The sequence below is a fragment of the Salarias fasciatus genome, chromosome 8 (assembly GCF_902148845.1).
Source record: "Salarias fasciatus chromosome 8, fSalaFa1.1, whole genome shotgun sequence".
In the NCBI taxonomy this organism is placed as follows: Eukaryota; Metazoa; Chordata; class Actinopteri; order Blenniiformes; family Blenniidae; genus Salarias; species Salarias fasciatus.
The window spans coordinates 721040-747320 of NC_043752.1; the positions used below are offsets into that span (position 1 = coordinate 721040).

At 47.2% G+C, this 26281-nt stretch overlaps 3 protein-coding genes across 8 annotated transcripts; 1 reads left to right on the forward strand and 2 right to left on the reverse strand.

Moving 5' to 3' along the window:
* Window positions 1-2: 2 nt before the first annotated feature.
* On the reverse strand, window positions 3-7265 carry ttll6 (tubulin tyrosine ligase-like family, member 6). 3 transcript variants are annotated; one of them, XM_030098402.1, is made up of 14 exons: window positions 7194-7265; window positions 6712-6830; window positions 6505-6632; window positions 6266-6422; window positions 5416-5559; window positions 5195-5280; window positions 4893-5118; window positions 3869-4047; window positions 3607-3798; window positions 3247-3397; window positions 2582-2845; window positions 2449-2502; window positions 1692-1821; window positions 3-597 (listed from the first exon to the last, which is right to left on the reverse strand). In XM_030098402.1, exons 2-14 carry the CDS (start codon window positions 6724-6726, stop codon window positions 317-319), a joined length of 2007 nt encoding a protein of 668 aa, XP_029954262.1. In that variant the 5' UTR covers window positions 6727-6830; window positions 7194-7265; the 3' UTR covers window positions 3-316. The 3 variants fall into 3 exon arrangements, with proteins under 3 accessions (XP_029954262.1, XP_029954261.1, XP_029954263.1); XM_030098401.1 differs by having other exon boundaries at window positions 6505-6635; XM_030098403.1 differs by lacking the exon at window positions 2449-2502 and having other exon boundaries at window positions 6505-6635.
* Window positions 7266-15788: 8523 nt separating this feature from the next.
* Window positions 15789-21641, forward strand: calcoco2 (calcium binding and coiled-coil domain 2). Of its 2 annotated transcripts, none has more exons than XM_030097835.1 (15): window positions 15789-15929; window positions 16413-16581; window positions 16660-16762; window positions 16975-17135; window positions 17917-18042; window positions 18132-18257; window positions 18340-18426; window positions 18492-18592; window positions 18684-18753; window positions 18849-19016; window positions 19091-19279; window positions 19513-19629; window positions 19707-19854; window positions 20320-20348; window positions 20813-21641. In XM_030097835.1, exons 2-15 carry the CDS (start codon window positions 16420-16422, stop codon window positions 20972-20974), a joined length of 1749 nt encoding a protein of 582 aa, XP_029953695.1. In that variant the 5' UTR covers window positions 15789-15929; window positions 16413-16419; the 3' UTR covers window positions 20975-21641. The 2 variants fall into 2 exon arrangements, with proteins under 2 accessions (XP_029953695.1, XP_029953696.1); XM_030097836.1 differs by having other exon boundaries at window positions 18495-18592.
* On the reverse strand, window positions 21635-24895 carry snf8 (SNF8 subunit of ESCRT-II). 3 transcript variants are annotated; one of them, XM_030097841.1, is made up of 9 exons: window positions 24844-24895; window positions 24513-24599; window positions 23808-23858; window positions 23365-23503; window positions 23168-23272; window positions 22904-22976; window positions 22355-22496; window positions 22000-22074; window positions 21635-21911 (listed from the first exon to the last, which is right to left on the reverse strand). In XM_030097841.1, the coding sequence occupies exons 2-9, from the start codon at window positions 24561-24563 to the stop codon at window positions 21774-21776; spliced, it is 774 nt and encodes a 257-aa protein (XP_029953701.1). In that variant the 5' UTR covers window positions 24564-24599; window positions 24844-24895; the 3' UTR covers window positions 21635-21773. The 3 variants fall into 3 exon arrangements, with proteins under 3 accessions (XP_029953701.1, XP_029953700.1, XP_029953699.1); XM_030097840.1 differs by lacking the exon at window positions 24844-24895 and adding an exon at window positions 24709-24840; XM_030097839.1 differs by lacking the exon at window positions 24844-24895 and having other exon boundaries at window positions 24513-24836.
* Window positions 24896-26281: the final 1386 nt, after the last annotated feature.

Sequence of the window (26281 nt, forward strand, 5' to 3'; positions counted from 1 at the left end):
GAAGCAAATTTGCTAATAATAACTAAAAAATAATACTAAAAGATGATAAGTCTGGATAAAGTAAATAAATCTTGATTATAACTGAGGTGATTTCAGCCTCCCAGTGTTTGAACTGTAAAGGAATCAGAAGCAGCTGTGACTGGAGGGTTTCTGGACTGTTTGGCACTCTGGAGGGTTTCAGTCCATCAGCCTCCTGGAGGCGCTGAGTGGGGAACAGCTTCCCTCCACCTTCCGCTCCGTCCAACCTGGACCCGGCTCGGGTCCTGCTGGGAGGCCCCTCCAGACCCCCGGGACCCCCCACCGCTCCACCGCTCCCTCACTGCTCCTTGCCCAGCCGGGGGACCCTCTGGGAGGAGCTCCGCCCGCCGTGAGAGAAGCCAGGCCTCCGGAGCAGAGGGGCCCGGGACGAGACCACCAGCAGGCTCTGCAGGGCCGAGGGGTCCTGGAGGGGCGGGATGGCACAGCGAGGGGGGGCGGGGCCGGGACCGGGACCGGAGCCGGGGACTGGGACGCTCAAGACCGGGACGCCGGGGCGGGACCGGGCGTCCGCGTATGAACTGCTCCTGATGTCCTGCCTGGCAGCCGGACAGCCACTGACTGCACACACACACACACACACACACACACACACACACACACACACACACACACACACACACACACACACACACACACACACACAAAGAGACCATATAAATGCTGATAAAATAACTGGAAATTTGCACAAATTATCAATACACTGAGCTAACTGATGATTAGAAACAGATTATTTAATCTTGTTAAAACACAACAAATCCTAAATGCTGCTTTCTAATTCTGCACTGAAATATTCATGAATCTGCTACAGTTAAATGAAGAAATGATCAACAATGAATCTGTGATGGATCACTTCATGTTTTCCTGCTAAATCTTCAGTAAATCTGAGAAGAATTATTTTAATCAAATCATTTCCACCAGTTTTTCCTGTTTTTTCAGCTGACTGATGATTTTTATTAAAGATGTGAAGAAAATCAGCACCAAACATAGAAAACTACATTTCATTCAGGTCATACTGATTATTACTTTACTGAAACTAACAGTGTGAAATGTACATTTTAAAAATGCATTTGGAGATTTTTATTTAATCAAAATGGTTAAAAATATGTATTTATTTGCTCACTTCACACCATTCACTGTATATTTGTCATGTTTCTGTTCTGTACTTATATGGATCTCTAAGCAGAATAGAAACATCCTTTAATCTTGAAATTACACACATTTCTATGAGCACCGTTAGAGTTTAAACACAGAAAGGTTAAACTGTTCAAAATACTGTCAGACTTAATTGTCATAAATATTAAATACTGATTTTCCAAGCATGTGATGGTGCAGAGACTTATTTAAACATTATCAAGCTATAAATAAAATATTTTTCAACTGTAAATTCAGAAAAATGGAAGAAAAGCTGTGTGTGTGTGTGTTATTTCTAAAAAAATAAATGGACATCTGACTGAAACTGAACGCTGCAAAGGCCTGTTATGTTTTAAACGGTGTATTTAATCGTGTGATTGATATGTGGAGTAAACCGGTCACTGAAAGTTCTGTTTCTAGTTATTTTTGCGGTTTTGAGACGAAGAAGGTGATGCTGTTCTGAAGATGAGTTAAAGGAGTCTGAAAGTGTCACGAGAGGCGTTGGGATGCGGAGAGGTCACCTGACCAGACGCTCCGCTGGACGCCGCCCTGCACGCCGCCCTGCACGCCGGCGCCGGCGGACTCGTGCCGCAGCCAGACGGACTCGCCGAGGCTCCTCTGCTCGGCGGCGGGTCGGAGCGGCTGCTGCTGCTGCGGAGCAGAAACCATGGAGATCATCCACTAGAACTCTTCATCAGAACAAAGACTGGGCGGCGTCCAGGACGGACGGGGGGCGGGCTCATTCCCTGAACTCACACACTCCAGGGATCTGTGCTAAACGTCAAGCTCAAAGCATGGTTCTGTCTTAGGGAAGGAAATCCAGAGAATAATGTGAAGAACTGATACATTCAAATCCCAAACAAAATTAAAAGCTTTTTTTTGAAGCACTTCTAAAAAACATGCCAAATAAATACAAGTTTTTACTGTTTAAACAAATAAAATTGTGATTTCTGTCACATTTGAATTTTCACAACTCATGGATGAAGCAAAGGGCGGATTTAAATGTTGTTTTTTGTGTAAATTCTTCAAATAAAACAATACATCTTGCACAGAATATTGACATTTGTGATATTTAAATATTCCTGTAAATTCCTATCATTTCATATGGATTCCAGAGCTGATCTGAGGTCTGTTGTTGTGTGTTTGGCTCCAGTCTGAGTGTGTTTTGAAGGGCTGTGCGGCCGACGGCCTTATTTCATCATTTCATTGCATGTATTGAGGAGGGTGTTGTTTCTGGCAGGTTGGGGTCGCGCCCTGTCTGGAGGCGAGCGTCTGGACCTGCGGCTGTTGGCTCCTCTGAGCGAACGGAGTCGGAGGAGTCGGGGAGTCCAGCTGGAACAGGAAGGCAGACCGCGGCTCAGTGAGGCGCCGGCTGCTCTCAGGTCAGCCGGCGCCGCCGCTCTGCGCTCACCTTGGGCTGCGGTGGTCTGAGTCGGCCCTGCTGGTGGCTGCAGGCGGGCTCCTGCACGGCGGGCCCTCCCCGGGGCGGGGGCTGGGTCCAGGTCTGGGTCTGGGTCTGGGTCTGTAGCAGCTGCTTGATGTGATCCACCAGCCCCATGTCCTGCAGCAGCTTCTTCCTCTGCAGCAGAGCGTTGATCTGCTCCTCCTCCTCCTCCTCGTCCTCTCCTCGGACCTCTGCTTCCTCTGGACGAGGAGACACTTTGGACAGATGCAGCTGTACAGAAACACACACACACATATTTGATTGGATTAGACGTTCTGGCCTCGGCGGACGTGCAGCCAGCAGCAGCGTTTCGAGCAGCTGAGCCGTTACTGTCAGCGGCTAAACGCTAAACGCCGCCTGTTCCTCCCGTCACGACTATCAAAGATGAACTAATTCAGACACATCTAATGGGAATGATCTGCATGAGTGTTACTCTGCCTCTGCTGTGTGTGTGTGTGTGTGTGTGTGTGTGTGTGTGTGTGTGTGTGTGTGTGTGTGTCTGTGTGTGAGTGAGAGTGTGAGAGTGTGTGTGAGGGTTCAGCCAGGATATGAGCCATCCATCACTCAGGACGTGCCGCCTGTCGCCCCCTTGTGGCCCTGCTGGGACGCTGCACCCCCGACCGGAGCCTCACCGGCTCGGCGGCCGCAGCGGGCTGCTGTGGGGCCGCTCGCCGCGGTTTGACCCTCTCCCCCGCCGTCTCGCCCTGCAGGTCTTTTCTGCGGCCCCCCCGCTGGTCCCGCTCCCTCTGCTCCTGCTTCAGACGCAGCTCCTGCAGCTGCTGCCTGGAGTCACACACACACACACACACACACACACACACACACACACACACACACACACACACACACACGATGAATGCTCTGGACATGTCGTTGCAGGGTTCTTTGTGTTTCCTCTCAGGAGATTATTCCCCCGGTACGTTGAAGTGCTTGCTGTATAATAAGACAGTGTGTGTGTGTGTGTGTGGAGTGTGTGTGGAGTGTGTGTGTACCGGGCGCACTCCTCCCGGGCCTTGGAGGCGGCCGTCTCCTGGAACAGCGAGCTGCTGTGCTTGAAGTACTTGTCGTACTGGTCGCCGCCCCCCTCCCGGGGGTAGATCCTCCTGAAGCCGCCCAGGTGTTTGTCCTGGTAGCGCTCCGTCTGCCGCGCCGTGGCCTCCTGGCACTGCCGCAGCTCCTCCGACCTGCGGCGGGGAGACGGCGCCGTGAGCGGGCGGCTCCGGGCCGCGACCTCCGGGGCGCCCCGACCTCTACCTGGCCTCTCTGGAGCGGTTCTGCTGCAGCCGCTCCGTCGCCCGCCGCCGCTCCTCCCTGGTGATCCGGCGGCGGTCGCAGGCGCCCAGGTTGAGCAGCACCAGCGTGTCGTACAGCAGCGCGTCCTTCACCTCCCGGTCCAGCGGCGAGTCGGTGGTGAAGCTCGGCGAGTGGTTGACCTGCAGGCAGCGGGACGCACTCGGTGAGGGAGCCGTCTACACAGCACAAGGTTCACTGGGGTCAGAGGTCACAGGAGGATGACAGTCATTATGGCCACATATAAACTAGTGCTGGGCAACGATTACATTTCATAATTGAGATTAATTGCATTATGCGCAAAATACAATAATGAATTCAAAAGTACATTCACTACGCTGTGGAACACCAACAAATAATATTGTAGCGTTACGAAACTGAAGCAAATACTGGGAACTACTTTTTCTTTTGAAATCACTACGCCCAGACGCCATGTTTAGTAAGTAGTTCCGTCTGAGCAATCTTCGCATAAACAACTCAATCTCGTGGTTTTGCATTAATATTCCACAGCGTAGTGAATGTGCGGATTATAACGTGTCCACCAGAGTGTTTTGGGGTTGTTGGATTGTGTATTTGATGAGTTTGATGAGGGGGAACAAAAATACCGTCCACTTCCATTGTGTCCGTCCCGAAAACCTTCCCCGACTCACCTCTGGATAAACAACAGCTCGCCCTCATAAAAACAGTAAGTATGCTGTTCAAATGAGTAAGGAATTGCGCTAAATGGGCCAATTTGCCAAAATGTTGAAGTATGGCTTTAAGGAAGCAGTGCGTTAACGCGTTAATAACGTGTTAACGTGCCCAGCCCTAAACACATATTTTCAGGCTCTTCTTGACCCTGAAACCTTCTGTTCAGATTCTCAGTCAATAACTTGAGTTTCGGACTGGTTCGCGCTGTGGCCCTCGTTTTCTTGGGAGTCACTGACATGTTGACCCCCGCCAGCTCCTAGACTGGGGCAGAACACTACGCCCGATCAGGGGTCCTGACCTCCAGCAGCCAGGGGCGCAGCCGGTGGTCCAGCAGCACGTCGAAGCCCAGGATCTCGAAGCAGGCGCTGCCGGCCGTGTGGTTGGGGAAGCAGGTGTGGTAGTTGTGCTTGAGGACGGGGTGAGCGGAGATCAGGGTCTTGATGATCACGTCCTCGATGTCGTTCCACAGCTTCTCCGTGTTGCAGCTGACGGACTCCAGGTGCCTGTTCAGCGTGGACAGCTTCCTGAAGGAGGAGGAGGGGGGGTCAGCCTCGGCGGGTCTGCAGGGAGCGCAAGCGCCGCCGCCCCGTCAGGTCTCACCGTTTGCTGCCGGTGTCCTCGTCCCGGACAAAGTTCTGGCTGTGCTTGTTGATGGAGTAGTTGGTGAGATGCATGCACTCGTCCTCCTGGAGTCACGAACACAGGGAGCCACCGGCTGACTGGAAGGTAGGACTATATGCCCCGCCCCCTCCGCCCCCCCAAAGCCAGTAGGGGTTTTGTAACGAGTGTGTTCACTGTCTCGCCTTCTGCCGGCTTCTCACCACGTTGCCGTGTGTGGGCTCGCTGTACTTGGTGGTGCAGAAGCGAGCCAGTCCCTCCCGGAACATGAAAATGCTGAAGGGGTCACAGGAGGTCACCAGGACGTAGATCCGCAGGTCGAACTTGAATCCATCCAGAATGAAAGGCTGAGGGAAACGTGGCAGTCACACACAATCAGACCTCAAACTCCTTCTAATGACGACAGACAGGAGGACCGAGTCCGTTCACAATACATTCCTCCTGAGTAATGTAGAAGAAGAGAGCGCAACAAGGAAGTAGCTTGACGTGGTAAAACATGTGATATCAGGACATTTTTACACTTCTGAACAAATCTATTGCATTTAATTTAACATAAGACAGTCTATGCTTTAACAACACCAGTTGTTCTTTAGTTTTCAACAGGAGGTTACACCTGTGTTCTTGACCATGAAGGACCTGGACTCATATTAAAGTGTTGTGGAACACACACACACACACACACACACACACACACACACACACACAGTCTCGTATTTCTATCCTTGTGGGGACCGTCCATTGACTCCCATTCATGTCTAGCCCCTAACCCTGACCCTTACCCTAACCCTAACCCACACCACAACAAAGCCTAACCCTAAAGAAATGTTTTTGCACTTTTACTTTTTTCAGTAACAACAACATGGTCAAGAAAACACTGTTTCTCCTACTTAGGACCGGAAAAAGGTCCCCACAAGGCACGTCGTTCCACGTTTTGCTATCTTTGTGGGGACATTTGGCCCCGACAAGGATAGAAATACAAGAACACACACACACACACACACACACACACACACACACACACACACACACACACACACACACACACTCTCTCACCCTGGAGATGTACACCTGGCAGATCATGTGCTCTCCGGGCTGGATGTCTCTGCTGGACCTGGTGAGGAAGATGCCTTTGCCTTGGCAGCCGGCGTCGGGCTTACAGATGTACGTCTTGTTCTTCTTGGCCCTGGTGTACGCCTGGAAGTCGCTGTAGCTGCAGAGGACAGTCGGGGGTCACACGAGGGCGGGGGGGGCTGCGAGCAGGTGGAGGCGGCGGCGGCGGGCGGTGAACCCACTCTGCAGGGAGGCACCACGTCCGGGGGAAGATGTTGTAGTCTTTAGGGAACAGCTTCAGCATCCGGTTCATGTTTCTTGCCAGTAAATCCTTGCGGCAGATCTCGCTCATCCCCGGGAAATGGTTGATCTTCTGTGAGGAGCGTGTTTATGTCTGATCCTCTTTTTGATAAGATTTGATTAAACACAACAGAGATGAGTGTAACTACCTGGTAGCGCTTCATGTCCTTCACCCGGTCCAGAGACACGGAGCAGTCGGTCCAGAACAGCGTCCAGTCGTCTCCCTCCGCCGCCTCTCTCAGGCCGTATCGCCGAGCAGCTCGCCGCACTGACGCAAAACAAACGCCATGCACTTTGGTTAGCGTGTGGAAAGTGTTTGAAAGGAGCCCAAAGCAGCGGTGAGCACCGTCACTGGAGTCGTGTGTCAACAGGATGAAAGCAGAGCCCCCGGAGAAAATGCAAGAGAGCATGCAAACTCCACACAGACAGGATCCCAGACCGCTACAGCAGCCCCTGGATCCAGTCTGAAGGAAGAGTTCTAATAGGGCGAAGTGTTGAAAAACTTTGAGAATCGGACACATTAAAATGAAATTCTAGACCCAGAACAATGAAAACTACACTGTAAGTCACAAACTTCGGATTGCTTTGCCAGATATGAGCAGAGAGGTGGAGCTGACTGAATCAAACATACCGCTGTCATATTTGCAGTTGGTGAGGTTGATCCACAGTCATCTGGAAGAGAAGAAAGACAGAAAGAAGGACAGGAATCTGCTTCGCTGGACAATTTTGCAACCTCCTCATTTAGCACCTGAGATTCTCCCCTGAAGGACACTTCAAGTATAATTTCATAAACTAAAAAGGGGATTTAAACTATAATCCGGGAAACATTTCGCCCCCTACTGGACAAAAGTGGGAAGGTTTTTTCAATCAAGCTACTAAACATATAGAGGGTTTTCTCGTCGCGTCATCAGGCGCGTCATCGACCCGGAAGTCGCCATCTTGGAGGTACTCCGTATCACAACAAAGCACGAGTCCTAAGGAAGATCCAGAGCGTTATCAAGAAAAATGGTAAATTATTTCCGTGTCATTGGTTGTACCAATAGGTCAGACCGAGAAAAACATTTGGAATTATATAGACGTCGCCCTGCGACAGACTGGCAACCTGTCCAGGGCATACCCCGCCTTCACCCACAGCAGCTGGGATCGGCTCCAGCCACCCGCGACCCCGATAAGCGGTAGAAAATGAATGAATGAATGAATGAATAGACTTCCAAAAGTTATAAAAATCCAGGGTGAGGAATGCCAAAAACTATCAGAGGAACGGAGGCGCTTGTGGTTAGCAAAGCTTAACCAAGATCAACGAGGGAAAAATCTGGACAACATCCGAATTTGTTCGGCACATTTCTTGTCAGGTAAGTGAAACAGAGCGCAGCAGTTTAAGCTCATTAATGACTTCATATGTTACTTTGATCATTCATAAACGTTTAGCTTCTACAGAAACTTGAATTTTTCTGTCCCTAGCCTTAAGAGATGTATTACTCCTGAAAAAAAAAACAGTTTGTGCTAGATTTTTAAAGTATTTTATGTAGAAAAAAAACCAAACCATATTTCAGCTATCACACTATTTGTAGCCATCAGCTTGGTAATATTTGCGTTTTAATCAATTATTTACAACCCCAACCCCTACGAAAGCGCTGGTCCCCAGTGAGGGTCCAGGAGGTGGGAGCCAACTCCTACAGATCTTTACCACCAATAAACAGTAGCTTCTCGAAATATCGGGCTTTCTCTTGTAACCCAAGGCCTTCCCGATATTCCTGTGCTTCTTCAGTCCGTTTTCACGAGCTTTCGACATGGCTGAACGCACTCAAATTGTTCCATAACACACAATCGAGACTACTGTCAGTATGATTGTTTACATTGAGTATCTCCAATATGGCGGCGCAGCGAGGGTACCGCCCAAGTCATGACGTCGGTGAAAACCCTCTATAACTAGAATGGATAATTTAAATGTTTGGGGGTCACCAAAAATCAGTTTTTGAGCAAAAAAAAAAAGGATTTTAAAAACATAAAATTAAAAATTCCAATATTAATTTGACTCAAGAAGCAGACACAAAAATCTAATGCCTAAAGACAGATAAACAAGTTTAAAACTCATGTCTATATAACTCATATCTAATACAATAAACTGTGGAGGAGCTTTTCCTTATCTGTTAATATAACATATTACAGCATGTAGCCTTGTTATCAGCCCGTTTGAAAAGTTTCAGGACTCCTTGCTACAGGCAGCTAACATTAGCAGGCGAGCTAAAGCTAGTATTAGCATGCTAGCTAACCCGCTGCTAGATCACTCCGTTTGTTCAAGACATGTAGGCCTCATATAGAACATCACTCACCGCTGCCTTATTGATTCTTTTCTGACTTCGTGATGGTTAATTCTCTCACATGATTAACGAAGTTAACTAGTGGGGGAGGGCATCTCTTGGCGGGACTCTGTATAGTTGCACTGTCCTGCACTGACCACCAGGGGCGCTCACACAGTTCTTGTTGCGGGCCTGCTGAGGTGTGAAGCAAAGCTCTGTTTCATCACCTCATCTATGGCCATGACCTTTGAACCAGACCGGTAGAATAAGATCTCATGAGTTCGTCTGGCAATAGATTAGGAAGCGTCCTGTCTATCAGTACCTCTTCTTGCCTTTCCTCCTCTTCTTGCTGACGGGCAGCGCCGTGCAGGTACAGGCTTCGGCGTGGCTCTCTCCCTCCTCTTCCTCCCCCTGCTGCTCACATTTACATGCTTCATCGTTCCTGTCCGTGCTGTCCACAGTTGGACCCATCCTGGACGAGAAAAGACTAACATGCATGCGCGACTGGCCAAAACACTCAGAACAAGCAAGTGACGGCGCCTCAGTTTGCAGCAGCGGTTTCTTCGTTTACACATTGTTTGGATGTGCTGCCAGCAAAGCCTCTCATTGAAATTCAATCAAACAGAACAAAGTACATGCTGTAAGTGCGCGCTCAGAATCATGTTTCCGTTTCCATTTCTCTCATCAGGTGAGTGCACAGGCTGTCAGCGCGCTGTCACACGCTGAGAGTTATTGTGCCAGGACGGATACAGATAGTGGGGTAACACTACAGCGGCGTGCCGGGGGAATTAATCCTGACACCATGCAGAGCTGCCAGAATAATAGACATGTTCAGATAACGCTCTTTAACTAAAGTGCCGTGCTTTTTATTATATCATTGAAGACATCAAGAGCAGCATCAGTGAAGTAAACAAGACACTCACACCTATAAACATATCTCAGTCTATTCATTCCCTCCAGGATGGCTTCGTTCCCCATTTTTCAAGAAACTGGAATTGTTGGATTGTTTATCTCTTTAACAACATCCAAGAGGAGGAGGAGGAGGAGGAGGAGGTGTGTCTACTTTCAGCCATTTGCCTTCTTGATAAGCGGCCCGTACATCACTGCATTTTCTGACAGCGGAGTGTCGAGGCTAAAAGCATCTCAACACTTGACCACACTCAAGTGACGACGATCCATCCTTTCTATCACAAAAAGTGCAGATCCTGCAGTGAGACGGAGAGCAGTGTAATCCTGGAGGGTCAGTGACTCACCCCGGCCCTCAGTGCCGTTTAGGACACAAAAATCAGCCGGGCAGCAGTTCTGATGGAAGGATGGATACCCTTAGATTCACACAGGCCAAAGGGAGCAGCGGGACTGAAGGAGGAGCGTAATCCTGTCGGGTCACGCTTATCAGGCTTTAAACCTGAATCCACGTCTGCCCTCTGACCCCAGGCCAGCGGGCAGCGTCTCGGCCGCTCGTCCCTGCATCCTATCTGGTGTCTTGGAGGGTGAAGGTGAGGTTAACGACGGGGGAGCGTGAAGGAGGGGCGCCCCACCAGCGCAGCGGGAGGCCGGACGGTGCACGGTGACAGTATTCTGATCCAGTGATCTGGATAATCCTGGCCCTGAAGTGTGAGCTTTACACTGGGCTGAGACGCCCCACTGACCCCTGCTCGGATACAGTTTCAGCCCCGCGGAGGATTTCTGCTCCACATGTGACAACAACAGCTCCACGAGGAACAGCTGGCCACACACAGAGACCACAACCAGGAAAAAAAAACCCTCAAGTGGCTTATTATCAGCTGGATTAGTCACTGGAAAGTCAAAGTGTAGTGGAAGAAATGACACCTGAGATGTGTGAGTGAAAACTTCTCAGGAATTCAATGTTCCATGATGTGGACAAATAAATATAGAAATAAAATCTCCATCATCTAATCTTCAATTGATCAGAAAATCAGTTCATTCACCCTCAATCAGACAAGTGACTGAAGAAAGGTGTTGAGAGCAGCGTGAGTGTCATCTGCGTTTGGCCTCTCGGCTCCCATTCGCCCTTCAAGCACCTCATACATGCATTTATTAAAAAAAAAAAAAGAAAAACTGTGCTTAACATCAGCACTGTTCACAGAAAACTACAGCATCTATTTCCAAACATACCCAAGGAGTCTCTTCTGTAAATAATTCAGTGTATTGTAGGAGATCACTGCTCAATAATGCATGGTCAATCTGAAAGGGGCCTAAAGCTGATTGAGACATTTTAAAAGACAGAATAGTGTGAATTTGAGCAGTTTTAAACTTCATATGGTGAATCTTCATATTAACTGTTAACCCTGTCAAGACCACGTATTCAACTAAGACAATTACTGATGGATATTTTCATTTGTTCCTGTTTCAAATGATCTAGATTTGCTACAAATGCTTCAATTTACTGTTTTAACTGTTTTTTAAACCCTATAAGCAACAACTATATCAAGTATTTGACTGTATGTTGACAAAATGTAAATGGGTGCATCAGTAATAATCCCCTTAGAAGATAAAATAGTTAAAATGACTTTTAAATTATTACCACAGTGAAACACAGAATTAATGCAACAGACCGAAGCCTTCAAAACACCAGGAGAAACACACATCTGGGCTGAATCCTACATTTACTGTGGGATTGTCACTTCAGGCTGCGATAACTCGAGAACGGCTTCTTCCTCCTCGTCGTCGCTGGAGCGACGCCTCTTACCTTCAGCCTTCATCGGGGAGGAGGAGACGCTGCCCGACCTCTGGCACTACAGATGTTTCCCTCAGGAGCCTTTTGAGACGCTGCAACACTCCTCAGGCACCTCAGACCCGAGGACTGTCCACCGACGGGGCCTTCACACACACACACACACACACACACACACACACACACACAGAGCAGATTTACATCATCACAAGGAGGCCTCCCTTCAGATTGACTTACACACTCAGGTAGTGGATCTGGTGACGATCAGGGTTGGGGGGGGTGGGGGGACCGATACCGGAGCCCTCCTGACACGACGGGGAGAAACTGAGGGGCGGAGCTCAGCAGGGGGCGAGCGGAGAGCGGATAATCCCTGATATTTGTTCACTGAAATAGGAGAAAGGCTTTTTCAGCGCCTCAGAGCTGTCAGGAGTGAAATCTGTGCCGCCGCAGTGTGTGGAGTGACCGAGCGGAGTGACGGCCCTGCAGGTCAAACCTCTGAGACCCGCTGGAAAACTGGAGCTTTGGAGCGTTTGGCATCAAACATCCCGTGCTGTGACCCACTTCCGTCTGACTTTGGGAATCCCAGCGGGAGGTTTTAAACTGATCCCAGAGGTGGATCCTTCGTGAAAATGAAGAAATTTTACTGTCTCTGTGCAAAAATAAGTTATTTTCATCTTGTTTTGGCTCATAGCGACAACATTCCCGTGGTTTTGGAGGCATGAGGTTTCTTGGCTGCTTTGTGGCAAGAAAGCCAGAGGCCGCCATGCTGCTTATTTTTACTGCCACACGAGAGACAGAAACTGGGAAATGGGAAACTCCCAGCATCCCATTCCTAGATGAAGAAACGCTGTAATGTTGTGAGCTGCTTCCTGTTGTCAGTTTCACCTTCCTGTCTGTCGGCAGACCTGAAGAGAAAGTACAAACTGGAGCGCCGGTTTCCCAGCCGTCATGGATCCCCACTGGATTCCGGTCAGATTAAAACAACAGCAGCACACAATCTGAGGATCCTGCAGGGACAGCTGACTCCTCCATCAGTCAACCAATCAGTGGGTTTTAATTAATCATCATCCAACATCTTGCACTCCTCCACGCTCACTTGTTCTCGTCTCGCCTTTGTTATGATCCTTTAAAGATCAACTGCCAGCTTCCAGCTGAACTGATGGGTCATGTCCATGTTTGTGTTTGCTGCCAAGTCGTGTGTGTGTGTGTGTGTGTGTGTGTGCGCGCGCTCCATGAGTGCTCTCAATTACAGCGCAGGGTAATTATAATTTAATGTGCTACTGGTGTGTTTCTACTGAGTGATATTAAACGAGGCTGCATTCATCAGCAGCAGTTTGTCCTCTGGTTTGGAGAACAGGTTGAAAACAGGAACACACACCAACTATTGGCCTGACATTAAACTGCATTTACTGTGAACTATCAGAAAAATAGTGCCAGACGTCAGTGTCAGTGTTGCTAAAGACAAAGCTCTCTGAGTTTTGGAGGTTTCTTTGTGGCTGGTTTGCAGATATTTGTTGTTTTGCACTTGTTTATGTTTTTTCCTCAACTGTTATTTAATTCAATTCAGTTTAAATCCACTTGCTATCTGAATTCTGCTCATTTTGCAGACTCTTTACACACTTTGCATCTTATTCAAGCACTTCGTTTTACCTCCGTAGTCATCCTATGACAGATATTTTTCTCTTGTCAACATATTTTCAATTTTTAGGTTTCACCTTTTCGCCTCTCTCAGTGTGTAACGACACTTCCAACCACGGCCCGTTTGATCGATTCTGTAGCAGGGGACATTATTCAATATCGGCCTTCTCTTTTGGATAACTGTGCTGCTGTGTTCAGATGTAAAACATGAGCCTGGCTAACTGGGTGAAGGCGGGGTAGAACCTGGGCAAAGTGCACTCTGGGTAAGGCCGGGTCGCAGGGTACCAGTCCATCACAGGGGAAAGACAGACAGATAAAAACCATTAATGGCGCCACATGCACACGCACATAAGAGACACAAAGGAACCTGAAACATGTTTTTAGAGGAAACCACAGTGCAGTGAACCACCATACTCACACAGGGTTATTTTCATAGCAGTAAAATCTACTTAACCATGCCCCCTATTTGTTGATATTTTCTAAATTCATCACAAAAATGAATCATTTTATATGTTATCAATGCTTGTGTCAATTACAGTAAATAACTGAATAACAGTAACGTTACTTTGTGTGTAATGATCTTCTCAGTTAGCAGTAGCGCGATACCTTTTCTCTACCTGGCATCAGATTGTGCAAAGGCACAAAACCAGGACTCACCCTGGAACAATGTGGTGAAACTCCTCTCACTGATAAATCGATATTAAAATGTTTAGAGTCAGTTGAGTAGGATCAGGGTCAAGCTCCTCCATCGACAGAAACTGGGCCAGTTCAGGAAGGTTTACGTAGGTCAGTGTGGTGAGAAACTAACAAGCACAGAGGTAAACAAAAAAAAAGGCAGGTAAACAAACAGCTTATGTGTGCGTGACCTGTTGCCATGGTAACGGAATGCCCAGCGCGTTCGGCGTCGTGTTGTTAGCAACTCCCTTTAACCGCAAATACAACCCGAATAAGAGGATTGGTGGTTATTTACCGTCAGGAGGAGACGCGGCGTGTCGCCCGGTCCCGGTGAGACAGAGAGAACCGGTCCCGGTGAGCAGTGGAGCGCTGAGCGGGGCGGCCAGGGCAACATGAATGAACCGGAGAACACACACACACACACACACACACACACACACACACACACACACACACACACACACACACACACACACACACACACACACACACACACACACACACACACACACACACACACACACACACGTTCAGACTTCAGCCAATCACGAGCCGGGTGCTCGTCTCTGATTGGCTGTTCGGCCGCTGATGGAATAAACATTTAAACAGGTGTTTTTTTTTTCATTATGGTAGAAAATGTTTCTCATAAAATGCACTGACTGAAATATGTCTACTAGTCCTCGTCCTTCAGCAGTAGCTTATTTATGTTTTATTTTCTTATTCATATTATTTATTCTTTGAATTGAATTTCAAACATGCAAAAACATTTTTTATTGGGATGATTTCAAAATGCGAAATAAAAAAAATATGGATAGGAAGGCAATGAATGACCAGATATGTGTTTTTATAAGTGTTGCACTTTTGAACACATTAATTTAAATTTTTTTAATTGGCATCTATTTTTTGTGTATTAGGGGATTAATGTTCAGCTACTTGGATTTGTGCTGCACACATCGTGGCTCCTTTCTTAGTTTATGCAGAGGGAACATTACAATAATATGAAATTAACAAAATTCGCTGGACTGACAGATTTCTCAGTGTATAAACCTTTGACAATTGATAGATTGTGAGCATTTGTACTGGTCGTTGAAAGGCGTTTCACATTTATTCAAGTCATGAATGAAAAAAAATTTGGACATTTAATTCAACAACACACTATTGTGAAGTGCTTATTTCCAAGTAAATCTCCTTAAAATGACAGAAAACTAACAGATTTTCAGATTTCACAACATATTTTCGTCTTGTTTCTATATAGTCTAGTTACTCTATCAAGTGTGTGCAGGAGCGTGCTTTACAAGTTCAGGTTTTCCTTTGAGCGATTTTGTGAGGATGAGAATTCTATCAACAACGTACAACTTCAGAATTAAATGAACTGTCTCAATTAGCAACATATTATAAACCAGTCGTGTCCATAAGTGCTCCCTTCTCTCTCTAAAATTAAGAAAATTAAAAAGTTTAGCACATGTTAAGGCGAGTTTCAATGTTTCAAAGACCCGAGAAATTAAATTAATTTAAAACTAACTTGTACTTTGAGTAACAGCAGCACAACAATGAGTTTCTCCACTGGAAGCAGTTTGGCTCCCTCTCGTGTTTCTGAGGAAACCAGTTTTTCTGAGGAACACATTTCCCAGCATTCAACTGCTTGTTGTCATTCCTCTTTTGATGAACAGATGTAAACAGTGGATTTATTTGGTCCTCAAGTCAAAAATATGATTTCTGAGTTGTAGTTTGGTTGTTTAGTAGCAGTTCATTCTGTTAAGTAATTCATGGATGATTTTTCTCTTTGGAGAATATTGTTTGTGATTTGTAACTCCACTATTTTTAATCCAAATGGACCTGAAAATACATCCAAGCAGTGCAGAGAATATTTTCACTAAGTTAATATGCAGTGTGGGTATTTAAAAATTAAAGAAAAAAAAAACTCTAAATGAGACACCTGTTGCTCACGCGCTGTGTTTACATGCTGGGGGTAGAAATTTCCGAGGGACACCTGAAGGCGTCGCAGTGCTCGAGCGGAGACGGCGGCGCGCGCGGACCTGCGACGTTTCTCTCATAATCTGTGAGTTTAATCTGGAAATAAGGACTTTAATCTGACTTTATTCGTCCTCGAAGAGCTCGTGTTGGGGGGGAATTGCAATGTACCGGTGTTTTCATCTTTCATGAAGGTTGGGGTGCGGTCTTTTGACTTCTTTTACTTTCGGTTTCTTTGTTTTATTATTTATAAAGTTTTCTTGTCCTTGAAGAGTTTTTACAAAGTATTAATAGTCATTTAAAGGAAAGTGTGATGCTGTACGGGCGGGTTGTGGGCCTTTTTTAGCCACCGGAATGTGATTTAACGGTCAATGTTAGTGCGTGTTGAAAGTTACAAAGTGCGCAGAAAGTTAAAAAAAAAAAACCCATAATGGAATAAAAACGCGGTGAAGTGAGGAAGAAGAGTGGAGGCGCAGGAGAAGGCTGCTGCTGCTGTCAGGAGGCCGATCTGCGGCACCTGTTGACAGCAGTCAGCTTCATGAAGCGCTGTTTCCTGATTCGCCGGCCGCAGGTTGGTCATGGAGAGTCCCGCTGAGGCCGCGGAGGCAGCTCCGTCCTTCTCCCGGGTGGTGTTCACTGACATCCCCTACTCCTACCCCCCGGCCGCCCCCATCACCTGCACCTACACCCTCTGCGACGCCTTCCAGCCCAGCTCCAGAGACTGGGTGGGCATCTTCAAGGTGAGGGGGGCAGTGCTGCGGGAGGCCTTCCCACAGGGACCTCTGTCCGGGTCTCAGTCCTCCATGTCTCCCCTGCAGGTGGGATGGAGCTCAACAAAGGACTACCACACCTTTGTGTGGGTGGAGCAGACTCAGGATGTGGCTGGACAGCACACGGTCTCCGGTCAAGCTGTGTTCAAGGGTGAGACAAGTGTTCAGGAGAGGGTTGTACTGTTCCACTTCAGAAAAACCAAGTTTTTTCTTTCTTTTTTTGAACTTTTCTCAATTTTATTCAGCATTTCTGCTGATGACGCTGTTGTGTAACTTCCAGTGTCATTATCTGATTGCAGAGTAATAGAAAGAGTCTAATGGTTTCATAATGAATCAGATTCCAATGTGTGTGTGTTTCCTCAGAGTATTACCTGCCAAAAGACGACCTGGAGTTCTACCAGTTCTGCTATGTGGACGGCGGCGGGCAGGTGAAGGGAGCCAGCACGCCGTTCTGCTTCCGGCTCCCGGCGGAGCCGAGCGCCGAGGGCGGCCCGGATGAGGAGCTGCTGGTTATCACCACACAGGTAACCAACAAAAACAGGCGCTGCCTGGAAACACGGCGACTGCTTCTGGTTTTAATCTGCTATTAAACGTTTTTCAGTCGGGTGTTATAATCTGTTGAATTTAGTTAGGGGACATTCCATCTGTAAAACTAACAAAGTGCACAAGATGGAGAGATTGTGAAAGTATAAACCTTCCTTTTTGCCCTTTTGTTCTCATTTGAATGCATTAGTGATTAATTACCATATTTCAGCGATTATGTTTTGCCATTTTGTTGAAATTTTAAATCGCTTTGCTGCTGTTTTCCTGGATTTTTTAAAATAAATTTGTGCCTTTGTGACTGAGATTTATCAGTGAAAATGCTTTTTTTATTATGTCATTTTGTATCTACTTTAAATGACTTTGTGGTCATATTACTCTTTAATTCTGTGTGTTTTCTGTTCCATTTTGGTGAAATATTTCTTTCTCTAGTCTCAGTTTGTATCTCTATTTGCATATTTAGAACTTATTTAGGTAATTCTGTATGTCTTTGTGGCCATGTTGTTTGTTTCTTTATGCATCTGGTTATTTATATCTTATTTTAGTTGCTACAGTCTTTCCGGGAATCACACCACACTTGTAAATGAAAGCCTGTAATGATATTGTGATAAGTGGGAGTGAAAACTGAAGCTCCTGAACTGGAAATGACGGTGACGGCGTTTCACATTCCTGTCATGTCGAATTCCATTGACGTGCAATTGTTCCGCCCCAGACGCAAAGTAAACAAGGCTTCGTTATTGACTCAGAGCGTCTGATTGACCTCAGGAGCAGGTGGAGCAGAGCGTCCGTGAAAAAGCTGAGCTGCAGAGCGAGCTGGATCGGTCCAGCGCCGAAAACAAAACCCTGAAAGCGGCCCTGCAGCGGGAGCAGCAGCAGATCCAAGCCCTCAAGGTGTCTGGTCGTCTCTGTTCGCCGCAAAGACAATCCTCACCGTGTGCCAGCCGGAGAATGAACTCTGACCCCGTGGTTTATCTGCGCAGGAGGACGTCGATAAGAAAGCCGGAGAGATGAGCGACGTGGTGAAGGAGCTGCGTCAGAGCAGGGAGGCGGTGGAAACCCTGGAGAGCAGCTTGGAGCAGCTGAGGCAGGAGAACCGGCGGCTGAAGGTCCGTCCTCACTTCCTGCTGTAGAATCTCAGCCTGGCGCTGCTTCCCCAGCCTGGAAACCTGACTCTGCCTCCTCTGTTAGGAAGAGATGCTCCAGCAGCGGAGTCAGACGCAGCAGAAGCAGCAGAGCGAGAGCCTGCCGGCCGACGGCTCCGCCAGGCAGAAAGAGGTGAGGACGCTCTGGCCTGCTGCCGAGACGCCGCCTCACTCCTGTCACTCCTGTCACTCTCCCAGCAGGCCAAGTATGAACGAGCTGTGATGAAGATCAACCAGCAGAAGGAAGAGCTGGCCGTCCTCAGAGGGACGATCGACCTCCAGAGCGAGGAGATCGCCACGTGAGCCTTCCGTCCATTCTTCCTCTAAAAAAGTCAACAGTCTGAAGCTGCTGTGCTGAACTCTCTGACGGCCGCCGCCTCTGCGTTCCAGGCTGAACGCCAAAGTCCGAGAAGGAGAGCGGGAGCTGTCCAAGACCAGAGACTGCATCCAGCTGCAGCAGGTCAGAGGTTCTGAACCACCACGTCGAGCGATGACTGAACCCTGTGAGCAGCAGAGGGTCGTTTCTCAGGTTCGACTGTTCTTCCCCTCCCACAGGTCGACCTTCAGACCAGCGAGAAGGACAAAGCCAGGCTGAAGGCGGAGCTGCAGAAGCAGCAGAGCCTCGTCCAAAGCATGGAGGAGGAGAAGAAGAGGAACCAGGAGCTGTCCAGCAGGCTGCCGGAGGTGGAGACGGTGCAGAGCCTCCCAGACGAAGACCTGAAGGTGGACACCGGCTCCGAGCCCAGGTAGCAGCAGGATGTCCGGGGACGTCTGCTCTAACGCCGCCTCCTCCTCAGGACCGCTGTCAGGCTCTGGGCAGGCAGCTGGACGAAGCCCGAGCCAAGCTGGCGGCTGAGAGGGAGGAGTCCAAGAACCTGCAGAGGAAAGGCGAGCTTCTGGACAGAGAGCTGCAGCACGTCAACCAGCAGCTGGAGAAAGTCGTGAGACTCCTCGAGCAGGAGCAGCGCAAGAGCGGCAAGGCTGAGGTAGAGCGACGCTTCCAGCGCCATCTGGAGCCTCGTTAGATATCTTGTAAATATAACCGGGAACCTCCAGCTGCCAGCTAAGCTCTGTCTGGTGGTCCATGTTTTTTTAGGATTAGAAAGAATACCTTTTAAACACACTCCAGACTCTGAATCTCTAGATGTGTTAGTTTGTCTCGGCTGTGTGTGAGTCTGGTCTCGCTTTGTGTCGATGTTAAAACTCCTCAATCTTCCAGCTGCAACTCACAGAAATACTGAAGCTGATGGCAGAGAAGGATATGGTGATGGAGGAGAAGGATCACCTGATGGTGCTGGAGAAGCGAGAGAAGGAGGAGCTGCACAGAGAGAACGAGGTAGTCCAGCAGGAGGCGGCCGCCGCTCGGGGAAACGTCCAGACTCTTGACCTGAACCGTCTCTTCCGTCCCGTCAGGCTCTCAAGAGAGACAACGAGGGTTTACGGAGAAACTACGCAGCGCTGCACAGGGCTCGGTCCGACTCCGCCGCCGCAGCCGAGAGCATTCCCAGCGCCTCGCGGCAGAATCCAGCCGGAGGGGCCGACGGCCGCTACGGGAACGTCGGTGAGAAGCAGACGCCTGCTCAGACCTTGAGACATTCAGACAATGATCATATTAAACATTAGATTAATTTCATATAGTGCATTATGTGTAATTTATATGTAAAATACATGGAAGTGTCAAAATTAAATTATGGGCATGAAGGAGATTTACTCCGTTCTGAGTCTGAAGCTCAAAACTTTCCTTTTAATCCTCATAAACCCGTTTCTGAGATCCAGCACAGGAACAAGGATTCCCCTGTGTCAGAAACTCGGTGTGGAGCATTTCGTCTCTTTGTTACAATGTCTGCTGATTTATAGTCCTCAAGAGAATTTACATTGTGAGAAAACCAAAAATAATCGAGAATAATGAGAAAGAACTGCATTTGATGCACTTTAAGGATTTTCTTTTCATTAATATGTGACGCTTGCGGCCAACCAGGAGATAGTCTGCTGGTTTTCAGACGCTAACAGGTGTTTGTCCCTTCAGGTCCTGATGTGGAGCAACAGGAGGAGGAGGTAAGCTGGAAACACTGCGACTGACATAAAAACTGTAAAGAGGAATAAAACCTCGCCTTTCTCATCACTGCCATGATATTTTCATCCAACACTTTAACAACTTTGCTTGCTGTCGATACGACTTGGATCCAAATGGAAATAGCTGGAAATCAACAGTTTGGGTTCACAAATCATGAGACTGATGAGCTTTTTTTTTAATGAAAGTTGAGAGGACAGAAAAACTGTAGAAATGCAAGTGAAGCTGTTGTGTTACACCTGATGGAGGTTTGTCTCTGACACTCGGTTCCTCAGTCCGGGAGTAAATCCTGCAGTGAGAAGAACCCGGTTCCTCCTCCGGCTCTCGTCTGTTTACCGTTTATTTTTGAAGCGGACTTAAAACATAATCCGCGGCCTATTTTGTTACGGCTTCTGATGCGTCCCACCTTGTTCTATTTCTGTCCCCCCCCCCCTCTGACCCCCGCCAGTCGCTGGTGTGTCATCTGTGCCAGGAGAGCTTCCCCGGCATCACCCCGGACGAACTGCAGCTGCACCAGCAGAGCCACCGGCTCTGCCCCTTCTGCGGCGTCGTCTGCGACGCCATGGAGCAGTCGGAGTTCGAAGACCACGTCTACAGCCACGAGCTGTGAGCGCGGCGGCGGCGGACGCCACACCTCTGCTCCACCGCAAACTAGAGATCAGCTGTTTGAGCCCAGCTAACGCAGTAATTCTTCATTTAACGCTTTATAATCTACTTATTGAAACATCCAGTTTTAACGTGATTTTTCAACCCGGTGAAGTGTAAATGGACGATTTTCACACGTGGTTAATGACTTCCAGGATAAATATGTATAAATAATGGAAATCTGGTGAAGAGCAGCCACTTCTCTCTCTGTAAGCCTTTCTCTATCTCGCTCAGTCCTCATTTCTCTTGTAACAGATTACTGCTTCACATTTTAAAGTACTGAAGAGACGCTCGGTCGAGGTGAAGGCAGGCTTCCCGTCACCAATGGGAGTCGAACCGGGGTCCCAGTCAAGGTCAATATTTAACCACAACAAGCTCGAGTGATTAAGTTGAACTGTCCAAGCACAGAGTGAAGTGAAAACAACACCGATGGTTCTTCTGTAAAGACACTGACGGAGCAGCGGAGTCCGCCGCCGCTCCACCCGCTCATCCACTGCACAGCTTCATGAAACCTGAAATCCGACGCTCTGACATGTCGGCTGGATGAGCGGTGTAACGGGAGAATCTGCTTCAGCGGAATACAAACTGTAATTATTTTTGTTCTGTGGAAAAAATAAAACTGAAATCCATGTGAGAAGACTTTTATTTTGAAAGAGAGAGTTTGTAGACTGAAAGGTTTGTTTTGTGAACGTGGAGCCGACAGTTTGCCTCGCAGTTGAGGCGCCGCTGGAGGACCGGAACGCCTCCTGCAGTCCAGGACGCTCTCACGGCGTCATCTGATTGGCCTCCTCGGGCGTGACGTCGCGGGACGTCAGCTCGGAGAACAGCGCCGGCAGCCAGTACTGAGGCTCCGCCGCCGCCTGGGAGTCCAGCCAGGCCAGGCCCTCCTTCAGCAGGTGATCCTGGAAGCAGCGCACCACCCGTCAGTCACCGCCACCTCCACCGGCGGATCAATACCTCCACGGGCGGCGGGACCGGGACCGGACTCACCAGGACGTGACAGGCTCGCTCCTTCTCCCACTTCAGACTCTCCTTGATCTCCGTCACCGTGACGAAGCCTTTCTTCTGGAAACACACGAGCAGAACGCCAGAGTTTCAAATCAGTCCCATCAACGTTGGAAGTGTCAAAGGAAACATTTCTGAAAGATTCAACTCCACCACGCCGTTAACCTAAAAGAACAGATCAGGCCCAAAACCCTGACTCCAGGTGTGTTTTCAGGTGGATTTGACCACTTCAATGAAGATGAATGTTCCTGAGTGTGTTTGAGTTCAGATGATCTGGTTATCAGTGTTTTCAGAGCTGTCACTGAAACGTCTCGGTGTTCAGAGGAGCGGGTTTCCAGACCTCGGCCAGCTGCAGCACCACGGTGTGATCCATGTTGAGCTCCGCCGGGACCGACTGCACCAGGTAGGACCCGCCGACGGGGATCATCCCGAAGCCGTTCCCCATCACCTTCAGCTTCTTGATGGCTCTGACCAGGTCGTCCCTGAGGGGACAGATCGGCGGAACTTCAGAAAGAGAAGTGACTCCTGCTTTACCGCGGTTCCCACGATGCACAGCGAGAACAGACGGATCTGAAAGGTCACGGAAAGGCTTCGTGTTCAGGTGACAGCAGGACACTCGCACTCAGGAGGCACGACTGAAGACTTTGATGTCCTGATTCTTAATATTTAAAGGGATTTTTTTTAAAGGCAACACAACTAATGTGTGATTTTAGTCAAAATATTGAATCTAAAAATATATTTAAATCATTTACAATAATAAAGTAAATTATTCTCAGTATTATTTAACGGTTTCTGTGGCTCACGTCTGTTGTATTGACGTGAAATGATCAGAAACTGTTCATCCTGACCGATGTTGCCGTATCACACATCTCCCGGGGAAAACACTCACTGGCTCACTTCCTGGGCGTACTTTCCGCGTCCCTTCAGCACCCTCTGATGGAGTTCATCCAGCGTGATGAGACCTAAACCCAAACACACATTCCAGTCACTCCAAAGAGCAGAGGCCATCTGATGTCTTTGGCTCAAACTGAGGTTCAGTGGCGCCACCTGCTGTTTCATGTCGGTACTACACAATTAGAAAAGGTCAAAGATGGAGCTAAAGCCAACAAGTGGACAAAACTACACTGTTTTTTAAACCGTTTTGATCACAAACCTCCATTTCTGTGTTTCAGAGCGAGACAAACTTCGATGATCTGCACTCCGAGCTCGTAGTAGAAATCACCAACTCCCAGCATCTCCGACCAAAACCCCTTTCCAGCTGTGCAACAGCAACAACAGGAAAAAAAGAAGAGTTGTCAAACACACACGTCCCTCTCTGCGCAGGCTGAGCAGAGTGTGTGTGTTTCTCACAGGCCAGCGGGTCGACGCCGATGGTGGCACACATTTCCTGAAACTGAACTCTGAACTGAGGGTTTTTACGGATCTCTTGCTTGTGCTTGCTGGCGAACTCCTCCAGGTGGGACTTGAAGGTTTCCAGCTGCTTCGACATCTGCAGGAAGAACAGAAGCAGCTGAGAGGATCGTCTGAGGCTTTATTCATCCGTTCATTCATGTCTCTGAGCGGCTTTCACTCATTCACAAACAAACAATCTGTCGAATGTCAGTAGAACTGTGACGAGTGAAAAGGTAACTGGGGGAAAAAACAGGATGTGTGTGTAAAATCCAGCATTTTAACAATAGAAATGAATTACATTAATTTTGATTGAAACAAGCAACACCTTTTCAGAACTTTCTGAACTGGGAGATCATCTCTGGTTTAAAGACAATACCTCAGCAATAATAGTAAAAACTCACCTGGACGATTTGATCCTCTGCCAGGACATTTCCTCGCTCTTTATATTTGGCCTAAACATCGACAGAAATGTACAGCAAATGTACAGAAAGCAGAATTTCACAAGTTTTAAGCACATTTAAATCCATTCATTCATTTAAATGTTGTCTTTGCCAGAATATCTCATTTCTTAACACACAGAAAGTAAATATGACGTATTTCACTTGAAAAGGTTCCTGTAACAATCCATACAAGACGATATAACCTTTTATTAACCAACACTGGTATGGCTCTTTTGGTATGATTATACTGATCTTATATTATACTATATATTTTATCTCTATTATATTATCTGTCTTTTACAAACGTTTTAGCATCACAGACTTCGTAGATAACTATAAAAGATGTTTCCTTAACTTGGATCAAACTCCTAGTATTAGAAGAGTCAAAACATTTCCACATCGTCTAAACTGTTTTATTTTTCTGTTTTTATGAATCAGAATTTAGCAATAATAGCAATGAAAGTGTTTCAGTGAAGGAATTGGGGAGAAAGTAGAATCACTACTAAATTAAATATTAATTCGTTTAAGGTCCACCATTAAAATAAAAAGACATCACAGCCAACAAATAGAAGTACAAATATGAAAATCTTGAATAGTTTCAACTGCAGATTTCTCACATGCAGTTTAAGACGTTTCCTCAGATAAATCATTCTAAAGAGAAATTACCTCTGCCAGCTTCTTTTTGGCGATAGCCCCCGCGCCGACTCCTCTACGCATTTTACCGAGGCTTGTTGGAAAATGTCAAAAAGAAATCTAAGAGAAAAAATGTAACGAAAATAAAAATATTTATTATTTACAGCAGAAGCAGCTCGTTTCAAAGCGTCCTTCGCTTCCAGTTCTCAGTTTTCGCCTCACTCCGCACCTCATTGATGATTTTAGTTTTAAAATAGTTCATTAACTACTGCAATAAACCAACGTCGATGTAGAATTTTGAGTTTTGTCCAGTTTCTGTCTGGTTTTACGCTCATCTTAGTTCAGCTGCTTCCATTTTGACTACCAGGAAGTAAAGAGTGACTCTCTGTGGCCGCAGCGCCCTCTGGCGGCCTGGAGTAGAACTGCAGCGACACTCAGCCCTCAAACTGGTACCTGGAACACCTGGGGAGAAAAAAAAACAATTATGAACAAGCTATTATGTTGTCATAAAATAAAATGAATAATTTAGACCCATAATAACCCCCACGCTTGATCATAATTTCACAAGAAGACATATTTTCATGAAAGACCTGTGTCCATTTTCATCTAGTAGAGTTAATTTAGCTTTTTTTTTTTTACTGAAAAAGAAGACCAAAATTTAAGATCCAAATCTTTCAACTTTCCTGTCAGCAGGGGCAAGACCGATTTGTGGCACTGGCAACTAGCAGTGGCATGCCACGATTTATGCCACTATTTGGAAGACATGCCACAGTTTATGTCGCCGTTTGTGAACATGCCAGGGCTAATGCCACGGTTTGTGCCACTGTTAGGAAACATGCCACGGTTTGTGCCACTGTTTTAGAAAGATGCCACAGTTTGTGCCACTGTTTTAGAAAACTGCCACGGCTATTGCCAGTACATATACCGCTGTTTGGGTGAAATGCCACGGTTTGTGCTGCCGTTTGGAAACATGCTACGGCTAATACCACGGTTTATGTCACTGTAGGAAAAATGCCACAGTTTGTGCCACTGTTTGGGAAAGATGCCACGGGTATTGCCAGTACATATACCGCTGTTTGAGCGAGATGGGTTCCGTGTACGGACAATCTACCTTTTGTTAGTTTGATTTTCTGTTAAATTGACTTACCCGGTAATCAAATTGCATAAACGGGTCCTTTTCTTGTATTCTCGATTGTTAAAAAAAAAACAAAAAAAGGAGAATTCAACTCGTTTTACCGTACTGACTAACAGATTTTCCACTCATTATTTCCTTAATGAGAGGTGGGCGGGGCTTAACGCCGCTCTCGTCAAAGTAAAAGTGTTCTCAACACAGCGGTAAATGTCTCACTGCAGCTCCAGCCTCCTGCCAGGACTGTAAATATCTCATAGCAGTAATATTATTACTGTGCACACTTGATTACTCTGTGCTTTGCTGCTCTTTGGTCCTGATTGTTAGACGCTAAACTGCATGTTTTTCGACTCAAGACTTCATGAAAGTAGTCACAAAAAATGACCAGCAGGGGTCACCCGTAATGATCTCCTCATCACTCCGAATTTATACCCTTATGTCTTTATTAGGGACCGAGCCTTCGGCCATCATGCCCGGAGGGCAAGGTCTCTATTGTTCTTCCGGTGTTTTTCCGTCTTGTTAATCTATAGAAATGTTGATATCCTGAAAAAAACAGATTATTGTGCTATTACTTTCATGTTTTATAATGTAAATATAATTAAACCAGTACAAAGCTGGCTTCATCAATACGCATTTCAAATGGAACTTCTTGTAGAAAAGTATCATGCTTCAT

What these genes read in the sequence shown, in the direction of transcription:
- snf8 (XM_030097841.1), bottom strand. Translation starts at nt 24,563, where the DNA reads ATGCGTAGAGGAGTCGGCGCGGGGGCTATCGCCAAAAAGAAGCTGGCA. An exon ending in TCTGAAACACAGAAATGGAG is followed by an intron (nt 22,977 to 23,167) that starts GTTTGTGATCAA and finishes GTTTGGGTTTAG; the next exon opens with GTCTCATCACGCTGGATGAA. An exon ending in TACGCCCAGGAAGTGAGCCA is followed by an intron (nt 22,497 to 22,903) that starts GTGAGTGTTTTC and finishes CTGTCCCCTCAG; the next exon opens with GGACGACCTGGTCAGAGCCA.
- ttll6 (XM_030098401.1), bottom strand. An exon ending in GCCAGGTGTACATCTCCAGG is followed by an intron (nt 5,560 to 6,265) that starts GTGAGAGAGTGT and finishes CGTTTCCCTCAG; the next exon opens with CCTTTCATTCTGGATGGATT. An exon ending in AGAGGAGCCAACAGCCGCAG is followed by an intron (nt 1,822 to 2,448) that starts GTCCAGACGCTC and finishes TCTGCTCCGCAG; the next exon opens with CAGCAGCAGCCGCTCCGACC.
- calcoco2 (XM_030097835.1), top strand. Translation starts at nt 16,420, where the DNA reads ATGGAGAGTCCCGCTGAGGCCGCGGAGGCAGCTCCGTCCTTCTCCCGG. An exon ending in CAGAGCGAGGAGATCGCCAC is followed by an intron (nt 18,593 to 18,683) that starts GTGAGCCTTCCG and finishes TCTGCGTTCCAG; the next exon opens with GCTGAACGCCAAAGTCCGAG. An exon ending in CGGCCGCTACGGGAACGTCG is followed by an intron (nt 19,855 to 20,319) that starts GTGAGAAGCAGA and finishes TTGTCCCTTCAG; the next exon opens with GTCCTGATGTGGAGCAACAG.